The sequence below is a fragment of the Lynx canadensis genome, chromosome E3 (assembly GCF_007474595.2).
Source record: "Lynx canadensis isolate LIC74 chromosome E3, mLynCan4.pri.v2, whole genome shotgun sequence".
NCBI lineage: Eukaryota > Metazoa > Chordata > Mammalia > Carnivora > Felidae > Lynx > Lynx canadensis.
The window spans coordinates 34,109,394-34,124,245 of NC_044318.1; the positions used below are offsets into that span (position 1 = coordinate 34,109,394).

Below are 14,852 nucleotides of genomic sequence, written 5' to 3' on the forward strand. Positions count from 1 at the left end.
GTCCTGTGCTGGGTTTTGTGGTGACAGCACAGAGCCTGCTTGGGATTCTCTCTCTCCTCTCTCTGCCTCTCCCTGACGCTCATTGGAGCTCTTGTTCACTCTCAAAAAAAATAAATAAACTTCAAGAAAATATTTAAAAAAGTAAAATGTTTATTTGGTAACAGTATTATTTTTTTTAACCTGATCATTTTATTTATTTTTTAAAATTTTAGTTAGTTAACAGACAGTGCTATATTGGTGCCAGGAGTAGAATTCAGTGATTCTGAATTCATTTACATACAACACCCAGTGATCATCATAACAAGTGGCCTCCTTAGTACCCATCACCCATCCAGCCCATCTCCCACCCACCTCCTCCATCAACCTATAGTTTGTTCTCTATCACTAAGTGTTCTTGGCTACAATATTATTTCTGATCCTCTCTCTGGTTTAATGTTAGCCTCCATGCCCCCTTCCCACAGGGACAGATGTGGCTCTACCCATCACAGGCACTTTTTTCAATTCTGCCCTCTCTGGAAGGAGCCACCTGCCTTCTCTCTAATAAGAGAAGGTGAAGTTTCCTGCCAAGACTTTTACAAGAGCAGGTTGCAAGTTGTTCCCCTAGTTTCTGGAAGAACCCAGAAAAAAATGTGCATCATGTCAGAATAGAAGGAGATCACAAAGGGCATCTGGCCCAGCCTTCCCCAATGCAAAATCCCTTTCTGCCTGCCCCCTGCCTCTGAGAGTCCCCCAGCCATACCTGAGTGCCTGAATTCTTACAGCTCTGGCTGCACCTGCAACAAGGTTCTTTCTTCTCCCAGTGGCTTCCACAAGGGCTACTCCAGTTATGCAACTTGTACCCCGCACCACCCCAGGGGCCACCATTCACCTTATTATCCGGGAGTTATCAGTAGGTTGTGTGGTTATCACAACTTGCCGGCAGAAGGCAGTCAACTAAGTGTCTTGAGGAAGGGGTGCCTTTTTCTCATTTGTCCTGGTAGCAGCCAGGCAGAGCCCCTTCACTCATCTGCCTTACTCACTGCTGTCGCTCTTTCCTTTTCTTATTCCTAGCACATGGCCTGTCAGTGTTTGTCGCAAAGGCTTTTGGGTTCTATGTCTTGGGAGTCACACAGAACAAATTAAATCCCTCTTTTATCATGACAGGCCTTTAGGTATTTGAGGGAAGAGACCAAGTTCCCCGTGAGTTTTCTCTTCACCAAGAAAAAAAAAAAACAAAAAAACCCTTTATTGTACACACGAGGTGGTGTTGCTTTTATTATCCAGCACTTGGACTGTTTCTCTTTTAAAATGTGCAATCCAGAACTAAATGTAGGGCACGCGACAAACTTAACCCAGGTAGGGTAGAGTCAGACTACCACCTCCTGTGTTCAAGCATCCGGAGTAGAGGCCACGCTGAAGACTTGGAAGCAGTAAGTCCACTGGCAAAGGGACATGGGTAGTTTGGAACAAGCAAGGAAGGGCTCCTTTAAGCCTGGGCAGCAATTTTCACTCCTCCAGGGGAAATTCTGGTTCATTGGAGGATTTGAGATTGCAAAGGGACTTGCATCAGCTGAAGGAGTGAGGCAACTTTAATCACAGAGGCCTTGTGAAATTTTTGCACATAACATTTGGGACTGAAATGGGCCCAGAGCCAGGGTCCCCAGTTTCACAAGGAGCTGATTTCAGGGTTATGTGTTTTAGGGACTCATGGAATGGAGGACATGCCAGGATGTTTCACTTAAAAAAAAGTGACTTTTGTGAGGGCTAAATAAATATTCAGGAGAGATCGAGAGGCCCATGGAGGAAATAACAGGTGACCTATTTTTGGAACACTTATGTCAGGCACTGTTGCACATGACTTACATGTAATGGCTCATTTAATGCTTATAGAACTCTCTGCCCATTTTGCACATGAGGTAACTAAGACACAGCAAGTAAGTGGTGGATGAAGGGTTTGACCCTAGGCAAACTGGCTCCCTCCAAGGCCTGTGTACGTTTAACCATTGTGTGAGGCTGTTCCATAAACATAGTTGTGGGATCATGTAAGTGATTTATGAAGGAGGGAGAATTGAGCTCATAACAGAACGGTTGCTAGAGTCACACACCTGGTTTTGAAATCTAGTTCTGGGGACACCTGGCTGGCTCAATCAGAAGAGCATGTGACTCGGAGTTGAGTGCAAGCCCCATGTTGGGTAGAGAGGTTACTTAAAAATAAGGAAGTAAATAGGGGCGCCTGGGTGGCTCAGTCACTTGAGTGTCCAACTTCAACTCAGGTCATGATCTCACAGTTCGTGAGTTCGAGCCCTGCATCAGGTTCTGTGCTGACAGCTCAAAGCCTGCTTTGAATTCTGTTTCCCTCTCTCTCTGCTCCTCCCCTGCTCACACGCTGTCTCTCTCTCAAAAATAAATAAAAATTAAAAAAAAAAGGGAAGTAAATAAATTAAAAAAAATAATAAAGTGGGGGCACCTGGGTGGCTCAGTCAGTTAAGCTTAGGGCTCTTGATTGCAGCCCAGGTCATGATCTTGCTGTTCATGAGATTGAGCCCCAAGTCGGGCTCTGCATTGACAGTGCAGAGCTTGCTTGGGATTCTCTCTCTCCCTCCCCTGCTCATGCTCTCTCTCAAAATAAAAATTTAGAAATAAAATCCTGCTCTCCCATTTACTGGGTAAGTCACTTCATTTTCTAGGCCTGTTTCTGCACTTTTGAGTCAACTGGTTTTTTTGGAAAATGATGTGTGGATTAGAAAAAATTGATGTTTATTATTCATGAGTGAAGAGAGAGCCGCCAAAGGATAGCATAATACAAGCCACTGATGGAGTTTCAAGGAAATGGCCAAGTGCTCTAGATAAGGGAGAATGAAGACGAGGGAAAATGCTCTGTCAAGAATACCTGTGATCTTCCATTTAAACGGTTGGGAAAGAGCTGAGGTACAGGAGGGAGATCAGCACCTAAGAGATGAGAAGAGTGGTCATGGTCCACTTCAGAGAGGAATTTGGTAGCCCAAAAGGAAAGGACAAAGTCCAAAGATTTTCAGAATTTGTTTTTGCTCCTTATAACTATAGTTGTGTTTATTTAAACATAGAACAGGTGTTGACGGGTGAGGGGCATGGAAGCACCAGAGAGCAAGGCCAGGGGCTCCAGGGAGCAGGAAGGACCAGACAGTGAGGCACGTCCTGGTGGACTTGGGCCCTTGGGAAAGAATACTGAGGGACATCTGCTGAGAAAGGGTGAAGTGAAGCTGTGACTAGCACAGGGGACTGGAGAGCAGAAGACACCTACACTGGGAACCCAAGACTCTGGCAGCGAATAGGGTTGTCCACCAAGGTAAGGGTGGAAGGAAGGTGGCCTCATCCACCTTTCCCTCCTGCAGCTGTGAAGAGAGGAAGGCAAGGCAGCCACCAGGGTTTGAACTGGACTGCAGAGTAAAAAGTTGAGAAGCTTCCGGAAGAAACCCTGACCCTTGGCTCTTGGAGCTCCAGTTTGCCCTGGGGGCGGGGGGGGGCGGGGTGCGGTAAGGTTCCCGTCCTCTGCTTACCCAAGGCCGATTTTATTAGCTCAGGGCCAGAATTTGCCACAGGGTTCATCCTCCCCGGCAGTGACCAAGTTCAATAACGGATTGGATTTCTTCCCATTTCGGCCTACCCCGTCCCTCACTTCAGTTCTCTGGAATCACTTCCCCAAATAAATCATCTGCACATAAGCCCTCAGCTCAGGTTCTGCTCTCTGGGCAGTGGGGGGTGCGGTGTGCTAAGACCCTTGGACAGGGCAAAGTTCCCCTGAATGGGGATTTTATTGTGAAGATCAATGCATAAAAAACTTGTGTTTTTTTTTTTTTTTCACATGTGCCACCTTTTACTTCTTTTATTTACTTTAAAAAGAGTTTGCATGTTCCACTAGAGCAGGTAGGGCAGGAGTTAGTAGTCCTTAAGAACCCTGAAACGGAAGCAGACAGAAATGTTTCACGCCTCGATTCTGGTTTCTAAATAGGGTGTATAAAGCATTTAAATGAGACAAAGTAAGAAAAAAAAATCAAATGGAGTCTGTTTCACTACATTGCACAATAACAGAACCAGGTTATCAGGGGAGAAGTCACAGTGTGAAGATCTGAACAGATCACCAGCTGCACCAACCGTTAGGATGTTCAGTTTTTTTTGGAGTGCCATAAATTGGTCAAAGGTTGTTTTAATGGTTCCGTCTTCTGAGAAAATCGTGTTTTGGGGTATCGGGAAGAGCTACTTCACACCACAGGTTTTCATTGGTTGCCTTCGAAAGGCCACCTGGAACGTGCTCCTGTGAAGTTACTTACAGCACGTTCGTGGCTGCGAAGATGGTCTGCAGGGGTGCAGTTGTTTTTAACTTTGAAATTATACTTTTTCCTTCACCCAAAATGTGTATTTATGCAACGAAGGAGGACAAAAAGCAAACGCCACCAACACTGCCACCTAGAGGTGAGAATTTATTGTTTTACCATGACCCAGAAGAGAAACAACATAGAGATATTTATTACAATTCCCCACAATCTCCTTCCCCAACCTCACTGCTCTAACATTCATCAGACACCACCGGCCGCCTACAATGGACCATTGACTATAAATGCATGTAAGTGTCATTTTGCTGCCATTTCTCATAATGGAAACTTTAGTCCTCAATCAAGTTTTCAAATGATTTTCAATAGAGGAGTTCCCTAGCTTTTAAAAAAACAAACCACTTTTCCTCTAAGATCCCATTATTTATTCAAAGAAGCCTTCCTAGAAAGGTTAATGAGGATTTTAAAGGAACAAATGCAATTTAAAAATCACTTTTTGAACGTCTACCAAGCGTCTGGACTCTCCTAAGACTAGTGAAATGAGAAGCCAGGTTTCAACAGCAAGAACTTAATTCTGCGGGTATTACAAAGACACATTTTCTTCTTTCGATCTAACTTATTCTAAACTAAGAAACTAGGGACTGACAGAACAGGAAAGGTTTGTCTTATCCAGTCTACAGATAAACAAGACAATGCCTGAGTTAGCTCTCTATATAGATTTAGGCTTATCATGTTGACCTGGTTGTAATAACCTATATTTAACTACAAGTTAATAAAAATACAATATGTTCATTTTAAAATAATCGCTGATTTTGCTTGTAACCCTCCCCACCCTTACCCTCACACTCGTATTGTTTTAGAACAAGATTTTTCTGCACAATCACCATCCACCTTCTCCCCCCCCATCCCCCCTCCCCCCAATTATTCGTTTTCATGTAACCCCTGCTATTGGCAGAAGCTGGTCTGAGCCTAACATGCTTTGTCCTTGCTAGGGCAGAAAGAAACCTTACTTACACTGGTCAGCGGTTGAGGTGAGGAGGAAGGCGAGCAAGCAGTAACACACACACCTGAGTCGGGGCGACTGCGCTTGCCTAGTCCCTTCCCTGGACTCAAGAAACTTAAAACCCAAATCTGAAACTGGAATGAAATCTGAGTTTTATTACCACCTTTCAATCACTTGCAGGTCTCATTTTTTTTTATGTCTTAAGACACTCATTGGGCCTCACTGCTTCATGAGTGCTTGCTGAAGGGAGAAAGTTGAACTTGAAGACCAATTAGCTTTGCTAATTACCATGTAATTCTAAGTGGGCCATAATTCTTTAAGTAAACGGAGGGGAGAAATCTCAAAACATTAAAAAAAAAAAAAAAGCTGTTAAAATAACAGTGTTTAGAAGCCAAACCTCATGCCTCTCCTTACCTTCCACTGTTTCAGGATAAGAGGAAAACATGAGGTTTGTGCCATCCACCGTCAAACAGAACAATATGAAACTAAGTTCTCACATCGACACATTCTGTTGTATGATATGTCCAAAGTTATTTCTCCAACTTTTATTTGACCTGCAGAATTGGAGATGGCTTAGCCTCCCTATAACTTCAAGTTTGTTTTACAAAGCTTTGAAAAGTAAAACAGATAATTTCATCTTCAGATATAATAAAAATTAATTTGAATAGCAAATAAGTAACTGCTTTTTAAATGTACAGTAGTGTGTCCATTCTAAAAACAAAATCTAAACCTAGGTTAGGAAAACTCTGCAAATAATGCTTTTTATTAAACTCTCCAGTAGTAGTTGAAATAAAAATCTACTCTAACTTCTATGAAAAGATCTATTTATACCACTTAGTTTCTTCTTCTGACTCTACATTTCATTTCACAACCTGCAGACCTTCATTTGGTTTCCCAGATGGGGAACCCAGCCCCCTCATAAATATTTCTGAGAAGTTGCTCAGAGTTGGACACACAAAAATATGGCTCCTCTGGCAAGTATTGCTGTCACCGTTTGACTACATTTTAATACTGTTACTCCAATTCACATAACGAATCTTCCATGAGGATGGTAGGATGAACCTGGTTAGCTAGCTTCAGATGAGGACATCAGGGTGACCAGACCCTGGAATAAAAGGTGATCAACTCTAGGATAAAAAGGAAGAAAAAAATTCCTTCACAGCTATGAATCTTCACAAGCCTTCTAATAATCACGGGAAGTAAGTGGGAGCAGGGAAGCTACACAGGAGCACAGCCAAAGCAAATACTGCAAAACGCTTCTCAAGCCTTATCAGAAAAACTTCCCGCCATGCCAGGAACTGGATGCCAGTTTTCCAGGAAAGGGCCCGTCCTGGCGTTCTGCTAACCCAAATTGCCTAAGCATAAAGAACAGAGTTAGTGGGGGAAGCAGGGCCATAGTTTATATGACCTGGTCAGGTTAATGGGTCCCAATGGGCCTTTCCAGTGCACTCCCTACTCTTGATTCCTGGAGAAGCCCCTCTTCCCCCACCTCGCAAGCTCAGAGAACCCATTTTCTTTGCCTGAAATGGTGAGCTGGCAGCTAAGAGGTCCACTTCCTGGCTTTGAAGAGAAAATGCGCAGGAAGCTGCAGATGTTTATAGGAACTGTTCCATTTTAGAGGCCTATTGACCTGTCTCTCCTAAGGAATCTACTAATCTCTTCTGATTTGGTGAGCACCAAACTCTAAAGGTTTTCTCTCCTCTTCCCCCTCCTCCGTTCTGTAAACCGACTTTTTGTCTATACCCACATCAACTCCTTCACTACTCACTCCAGAAGTTTTGCTCTTTTGGAGTGATGTGTTCTGTCAAATAGATTAAAATAAAATACATTATCTGTTTACAGGGAATACACAGAATCACAACCGGGGTTGAAGGTACAAAACACAGACATTGACATTGTGGGTCATACAAAATATATAGAAGTACCCAACATGAACAATTTTTTAACAATTTTTGCCTTCTTTTTAGCATTTCCCCACATTTTTTTTCTTCTGTGGATCCTCTGGAGTGGATCAGGCTTCCTCTGCAGTGCTTCTGAAATTCATTACATGATTGGAACATACTGACGGAATTCATTTTCTGTCCAAAGCAACGAGTGGTATACGTGAAAGTTTTCCTCACATACAATATTAATAAAGTTTATTTACAGTGTAAGCTTTTGGATGCCAAGGGCTGAGATGTGATGAAAGGCTTTGCCATATTTATCGCATTCTCGAGGTTCTTTCCTGGAATGAGTTTTCTGATGTATGTAAGATGTCAATGGTCACACGTATCAAATGCAGCGAGCTGTCTGTACACATTTAGCACAGTTTCACTTTTATGCCTTTGATCAAACACGAAGTGTCTTACATATCAAGATGCCTCAGAGATCTGTCTTTTCAGGCTGGAGCCTTGCCTGCCAGGCTGGAATACAGACAAATCCCCCCCACAATCTGAAGAATTTTACTTCTCTTCCTGGCAGGTGTATTTAAGGTATATCCTTTAAAAACCCTTCAAAAACTTCCATCAGATCAACTAGCATGCTAATGGTTAACTATGGAGTACTTAAACTGTTAATAGACTTCGGCCAGTCAAGAACTTCTGAGTGTCCTGACACACTAATGAGATGTGGTGAGCCTTTCTGACCGTGACCCAATTACACTCTACACTGAGCAGCTGATAAACGGACCAATGTGAAAGGTTTTCGTGAACAGCCATAGCCTGTCCCCCCCCCGGCCCCCAGAAAACGCATTTTCAAATGGCTGCTTTCAGAAGTGCATCTGCTGAAGATCTGAGGCAACCGCTGTGGCTCCCCCGTGGTCGGCAAGGAAGAGAAATAGGAGGGCACAGGCTGGACTGAACTTTCCTTTTCAAAACAAAAAAACAAAAACAAAACAAAAAACCCCAAAACGATGGCTGAATTAATGTCAGCATGGAGTTATGGCTAAAAACAACAACAACAACAAAAAAGGACCAATGTGGAACCAACCCAAGTTCGTTCCCTCTCCAGAACGTTCCAGTCAGTGCTTTGATCAGTGCCTGGGGTTAAGCGGCCTGCCGCTCCTGGTGCTCCCCAGTGGCAAGTCTTTGCTGATGAGCACCAGCCGTGAAGCCTCCACCGTGGCGTCCTCTCTGAAAAAAACCTTGAAAGCACTTCTTCCACCTTCACGGACTATGAAAAGCTATGTAGGCATATTCTTCTGGACTATCTCTTCTGTTGGTCTGAAACTGGACGGACAGAAATAGTCTGGTCACCTGCAGACTTCCTTGAAGTTTCCTCAGCCAACACTGACAGGACCGTTTAGAAGCTACAGGGGAGCTGTGGTCGATCCCAGCTCTAAAGAGAGGCCAAAGAATTACTGCTGTGCAGAATTTCTAGTTTGGTCTGAAACTGAGGCCACAGTTGTCCCCACCTTACTGGTTCCCCATACAGCCATGCTGTCTCCCAGGCTTGAGCTGCCGGGTCACTGAACAACTGGTCAATGATAGTTTTGTTTCTTGATGGAAAACCTCAAACTCTATGTGGGGTTCCCCCAGGAAGGGGAGTCTTCGGGTCTGCTCTTAGTCTGTTTCTAAGTTCGTGCAGGGCTGTCCACCATCATTTGCACACTCTCAGGAGCAGAGTCATCTCTACCCAAGTCCCTGAGGACTGCCTATGTAGCCCATGCTACCTGCGTCTCCCGTATGTGTATCTGAAAAACGTCTGCCATTAGTTTCTAGGCAGCCAATTGCTTCCTCCTGCACAGACGATGGAAAAGAGGAGTTTCAGAACCTCCCCTCAGTCTTCAGGGGTGAGAAACAGAAGAGATGCTGTGCAGTTCAACTATGATACACCCAACCACGTCTCAGCTTGTTGGTGAACTCCTCAGAGCAACAAACTTGTTTGGTAATTGCCAGCTAACGATATCAAATGCTTTTGCAAAGCTTCTGGAAAAGTGTGTGTGTGTGGGGGGGGGGATGCACTCTACAGGTTTCCTTTTTCTGAAAAGCAACACAAATTATAGCTTCTGAACTATATTTAGTTACAAATGACTCAAAGTGCCTAAATGATCACGTTCAACAGCTGACTGAAGAGAATTCTAAGATCTTTTGGAACAGAAAGATGTTAAAAACTGGCCTTAGTAAATGTTCTTATTTTTCTTAAGATGATGACAATAAAGTCACTTCTGACATTCCATGGTACTTACTCACAGATCTGTGTTTAGGAAGAGTCTATGCAGGCAGCTGGCCAGCACCTTTCTTTTATATTCAGGATAAAAACAGCATCAGACCCCAAAGCTTTAGCATGCCTCGGATTCCGAAGGTCCTCTTCAAAAGTTGGGCCAGGCTACCATACTTCAGGTACTCATGATTCACACAGGACTTTATCATAAGCATAGAAAGTCCTGTTAGAAGTCAGGTATAATGAGTGCGTTTTAGGTGTTCAGCACTGTGTCCAGTGCTGACGGGGATGTAAATATATCCCCTGACGATCGAAGCATCTCTTTGCTGGGGTGTGGCAGGGGGCAGGACGAAAACTTTCATACACGAAACAATGGTGGATTAAAAGACAGTATACAATCAAGTGCTAGCTTGTGGAGAAATGCATTTAGGAGTGCCATAGTGCTTTAGGGATTCCGAGAAGGAAGAGAAGGTTTCGAATCATTGTTGCCATTTCAGTAGGATTTATCTCAGTGATGAGGATAGAGCCATCTACATTTGTTGCAGTCCTTTGGAACTGTAGACTGGTGCACGTACCCTCGTTCAGGAAGAGCCAGAAATCTTTGGTTTGATACTGATCAGCACAGTCCTAGATTTCTATAGCTTTGGCAGGCTACCAGTGATCACATATATAACTTATCATCTCTAGAACTAGTTTGAGCAGCATGTCCCAATGCAGTTTTTGTTTCAACTGTTCCTCTTTTCGAGAAATACAGGATAGCAAGATGCTGGCCAAGTGGGATTTGTTTGCAGCAAGCAGCTTTAAACCTCAGTATCGTTTTCACGGGGCCAATCTTAATCTTTCAATTTTGTACTGTGGTTTTTTGGGCCAAGAGCACCTTAAAAGGTATCCTCATTACTGAAAAGCTTGACGTTTTGCCGTGATGTGTGCTTTCGTCTTGTACAGAAGTATCGTGAGGATTCTCCATGTGACTAGCTTTCCCCTGCAGGGGCTGTGTGGAGGGATTACATGCCCACAGACTATGCAAAGGCAGAACACTGCTGATGTAGCTACAAGGATCCTTAAGTGTGACTTTTATAATCTGTTGAGGCTGCCTTTTTTCCCCTCCGTGGGCACACGTCTCTAAGGTAATTTTGGAAACAGAAGGGGGAAATGGCTTGTGGACAACTCCTTGCCTTACACACAGCTTTTCAGGAATGCTCCAAAGGCATCAAGGGAGGCGGGGCTGTACTCGGGGGCTCGCTCTCTCGTGTGGATTCTGTGGTGCAGAGTGAGGGTCGAGCTCCGGGTGAAGGCCTTGCCGCACTTGGTGCATTTGTACGGCTTTTCTCGTGTGTGAATTCTCCGGTGCAAGATAAGGTATGAGTTTCGGTTGAAAGCTTTTCCGCACTCACTACATTCATAGGGTTTCTCCCCCGTGTGGATCCGCTGATGTTTAGTAAGGTCTGAGCTCTGGCTGAAGGCCTTCCCACACTCATTACATTCATAAGGTTTCTCTCCAGAGTGGATCCGCTGATGGAGAATGAGATTTGAACTGTGACTGAAGGCTTTGCCACACTCGTTACATTCATGAGGCTTCTCTCCGGTGTGGATTCTCTGATGCAGGACAAGGTTTGAGTTAAGACTGAAGGCTTTCCCACACTCACTACATTCATAGGGCTTTTCTCCAGTGTGGATTATTTTATGGCGAATAAGGCTTGAACTCCTCGTGAAGCATTTTCCACATTCATCACATCTGTGGGACTTCGTTCCCGTCGGCACCTCTTCGGGGGTGTTAAAGTTTGAACTCAGACTAAAGCTTCTTCCCAATCCTTTACCCTTCTCCCTTGGACCTCTCTCTCCCGTGGTGGGTTTTTTTTCCTTGACTGTAGCTGGCCCCGAATCTCTTTTTTCTCTTCCGGTTTTTTCCTCAGGGTTTCTTTGCTGCCTTTCTACTATTCTGCCCTGCTGTTCACGTTTCTCTGCAAAATCTTTCTGGAATCTTCCTGTTGTCTCCCCACGCGATGCTGAGTCTTCTGCGTTTTCAGCCTTTGAGGCTGACTCCTCGTTCTCATTCCTGTTTTCACAACCTGACACAACAGAAAATACAAATAGCAACATTTTCTTTTCAACCTGTGGGATCATCAATCAAGTGACACTGTTCTCCAGGAAGCTTCTACATGCCTGTAAAGTGGCATCACAGTATCCACAGGGATGAAATATGAGAAAAACAGGGGAAGAGAATGGAGATAACAGGGAGCAGAGTTGGGGGAGGAGAGGGCAGACAGAGCAGGAGGACAGCAGGGGCAGCGTGCTGACAGCATGGGAGCGTACACCTGGGAAGAGCGGAGGGAGCCGGACAAGTTAGGGAAGGAAGGAATGAGGAATGCAGAAGGTCATCATTCACAGTTGTATGACTGGTCACCCCCTAATTAATTTGAAGGGATATATGTTTAAAAAAATCACGTTCCAGGGGTGCCTGGGTGGCTCAGTCAGTTGAGCGTCCGACTTCGGCTCAGGTCATGATCTCACGGTTTGTGAGTTTGAGCCCTGTGTCAGGCTCTGTGCTGACAGCTCAGAGCCTGGACAGAGCCTGCTTTGGATTCTGTGTCTCCCTGTCTCTCTTGTCCCTCCCCAGCTCACACTCTGTCTCTCTCTCAAAAATAAACATAAAAAAAAAAAAATCACTTTCCATTTCTAATAAAGTATGAGTTTGAAAAAAGAATGGACAGGTCTCTCCTAGAAAACAGTAAGTGGTATTAGCACAAAGAAAGGCATATACATAGTTAATAAAGGAAAAGTGAATACTCCTCCAATTCTGTGAGCTTTTTACAAGTCCACGGTTAACGGACAAAACAAGGAGCTCTGGACTTGGCAGGTTACATAGGCCTTTGAGACACAGGAGATTATCTCCTCCAGTGAGAGCAGCACAGAGCTGACAGTGCTCAGGTATCAGAGACAAGGGGGAAGCAGCTGGCTGGAGCATTAATAAACGTAACTAGAACCTTCACTGACAGACCACTGAGAATAACGGAGAACAGAAAAGAAACTGAAAACAATTCTGTATATGGCCCATGACAGAGAGAATGTAAAAATCCCAAATTTTACAAACACAAAGCTGACGCTCTCGTGTAGCAACCAGCGCACTGGTAAAACACTGGAATACACCTTTATTGTAGACTGCTAAATTCTGCATGTCGTTATTTTTAAATAGAGATTGAAAACTGTTCAAAAACCATGCAGTATTATTTATATCTACATATATATATATATATATATATATATATATATATATATATATATGTGTGTGTGTATGTAGAGATTATCTATCTATCTATCTATCTATCTATCTATCTATCTATCTATCTCTACAATCATCTAGGGAGAGACCCAAGATATCTCAACCCTATTCTTTATTTACTTGGGCTTTAAGAACCCTTTCCAAGTGGGTCTGCACTATCCCAAACAGACCTCCGAAAGAAATTACAGAGGGGCGCCTGGGTGGCGCAGTCGGTTAAGCGTCCGACTTCAGCCAGGTCACGATCTCGCGGTCCGGGAGTTCGAGCCCCGCGTCGGGCTCTGGGCTGATGGCTCAGAGCCTGGAGCCTGTTTCCGATTCTGTGTCTCCCTCTCTCTCTGCCCCTCCCCTGTTCATGCTCTGTCTCTCTCTGTCCCAAAAATAAATAAACGTTGAAAAAAAAAAATTAAAAAAAAAAAAAAAGAAATAAATAAAAAAAGAAATTACAGAGAGTTGAACGGTATCTAACTTCTGATTTTAGTGATGAAACTGCCATAAATACTGAGGACATCAGTCCACTTCTTTTGAATTCCAAGCCAAAGTCCTTGATTATCTGGATAGTTCCCAGACTGTACTGTTTTTGTTTGTTTGCTTTTTGAAGTTATCATGGGATAGGTAATACCCAGCTCATAAACACAGATCAGTTCCTTGGCTTAACCAGGAAACTATCACCCGGTTATATCTATGGTTCAAGACAAAACCTGAGGTTCCTTCTTCAGTCCCCTTCAGTGACCCTCCTCCCTATCCCCCCCCCCCACCCCCCCGGCAGAAGTCTCACTGTGAACCCCCCATGATACTATTTATTTGGGAGCTGCTGTCCAGTATTGTCTTCCAAGGCTTGAGGTCTTGCAGGGACAAATGGCAATGTTTGTCAATTGTGTCACCTTGTCTTATCGGGATGATGTCTCTTAAAACTTTTTGTTCCTACTACTCATTCAGGAACAGACCTCTCCACAGAAGACCAGCACTGGGTTTGGAAACTGGGAATCCTAATCACAAGGGAGGTAACAGGCGCAAGTTCATGAATTAAATAAAGTTGTTGTGGAGCTGTGCTCGCAGGATGGAAAAAGACAGAAAGCCCAGGGGAGGATGCTTGGTAACTCCAGGAATGTGGTCCTAGGTTAGGACTAGACCAATGATCAGGTCTCACATGGACCTAATAGGAAATACAGATTCTACCCCCTCGACAGAGGCACCTACATTGCAACCCAAGGGGACCGGAGAAGAATCCTAGGATCAGACTGGTTGAAGAGGTGAGGACTCAGAACACAAGAGTATTTCTGATTTCTAACAGCAAAAACTACTGAAAGGTAAAAAATCCACTTGGAATCAGGGAATCATAGTATCAGGCTTTGGGGGCTAAGTAAATGGAATTGTGCTCCTTCTCTAATTGGTCTGAAAAAAAAAAGGGGGGGGGGGGCGCTCAGTAGTCTCTCAATCCCTGTCAACTCTCAGCTGACCACATCAGAAATTCCACAACTAACAAAAAAAGATGCAAAACAATCTCAGACAACAATCCTGCATTAGTCTTACCCTGGGAAAACACGTTCCCATAATTCTCCTGCCTGTTGTCCCTATTGAGATTCCTCCGAGCCAGGTTCTGACATCCCCATTCCTCCAGGATGAGGGACACGGCCATGTCCTCGATCTTCACCATTGCCTGAAATAATATGAGAGCCCCACACTCAGTTCTCCCAAAGCTCCGGGACAACCCCATCACCCAAACCTGGAGTCAGGGACAGAATTGACTGCAAACCTACAGGATGCCGGGAAAGAAAAGGTGACCATAAGGCTCTGGTGAATGGGATCAGGAGGAGTGGGGCTACTCTGTGGGTTGGGGCATCAAGATTGTGTCCTGGGTGGAGAGAGCTAAAAGAGCTCCAGGAAGAGAGGCAGACACGAGGGTCTCAGGAGGGCAGAGGGGCCCACAGCTCACCTGGGAATCTGCTGTGAATAGTGCAGATGCCATCGCCTGGTCTCTGGGACTCCCCTCGTGATGAGGGGCAGGAACGTGGGTGGCAGGGAGAGCTGAGGGAGGAGAAAGGAGCTGTGAGTGAAACCAGCTGTGTGCTGGGCCTCCCCTCCAAGAAGGGCCTGGGGCACTCTCTTTCCTGCACCAGCATGTTCGATGTTCAGTGCTTAACTA

The 14,852-nt window shown here is 44.5% G+C and overlaps 1 protein-coding gene across 1 annotated transcript in view; it reads right to left on the bottom strand.

Annotated features, from left to right (window-relative positions):
- The window catches only part of ZKSCAN1 (zinc finger with KRAB and SCAN domains 1), a 68,005-nt gene that overhangs the window by 40,742 nt on the left and 12,411 nt on the right, over window positions 1-14,852 (bottom strand). The window contains exons 4-6 of the mRNA XM_030300383.2: window positions 14,643-14,734; window positions 14,240-14,366; window positions 10,609-11,498 (exon numbers count right to left, since the gene is read on the bottom strand). Of these exons, the coding sequence (XP_030156243.2) occupies window positions 10,609-11,498; window positions 14,240-14,366; window positions 14,643-14,734 (1,109 nt within the window). The remainder of the gene's footprint in view (window positions 1-10,608; window positions 11,499-14,239; window positions 14,367-14,642; window positions 14,735-14,852) is intronic.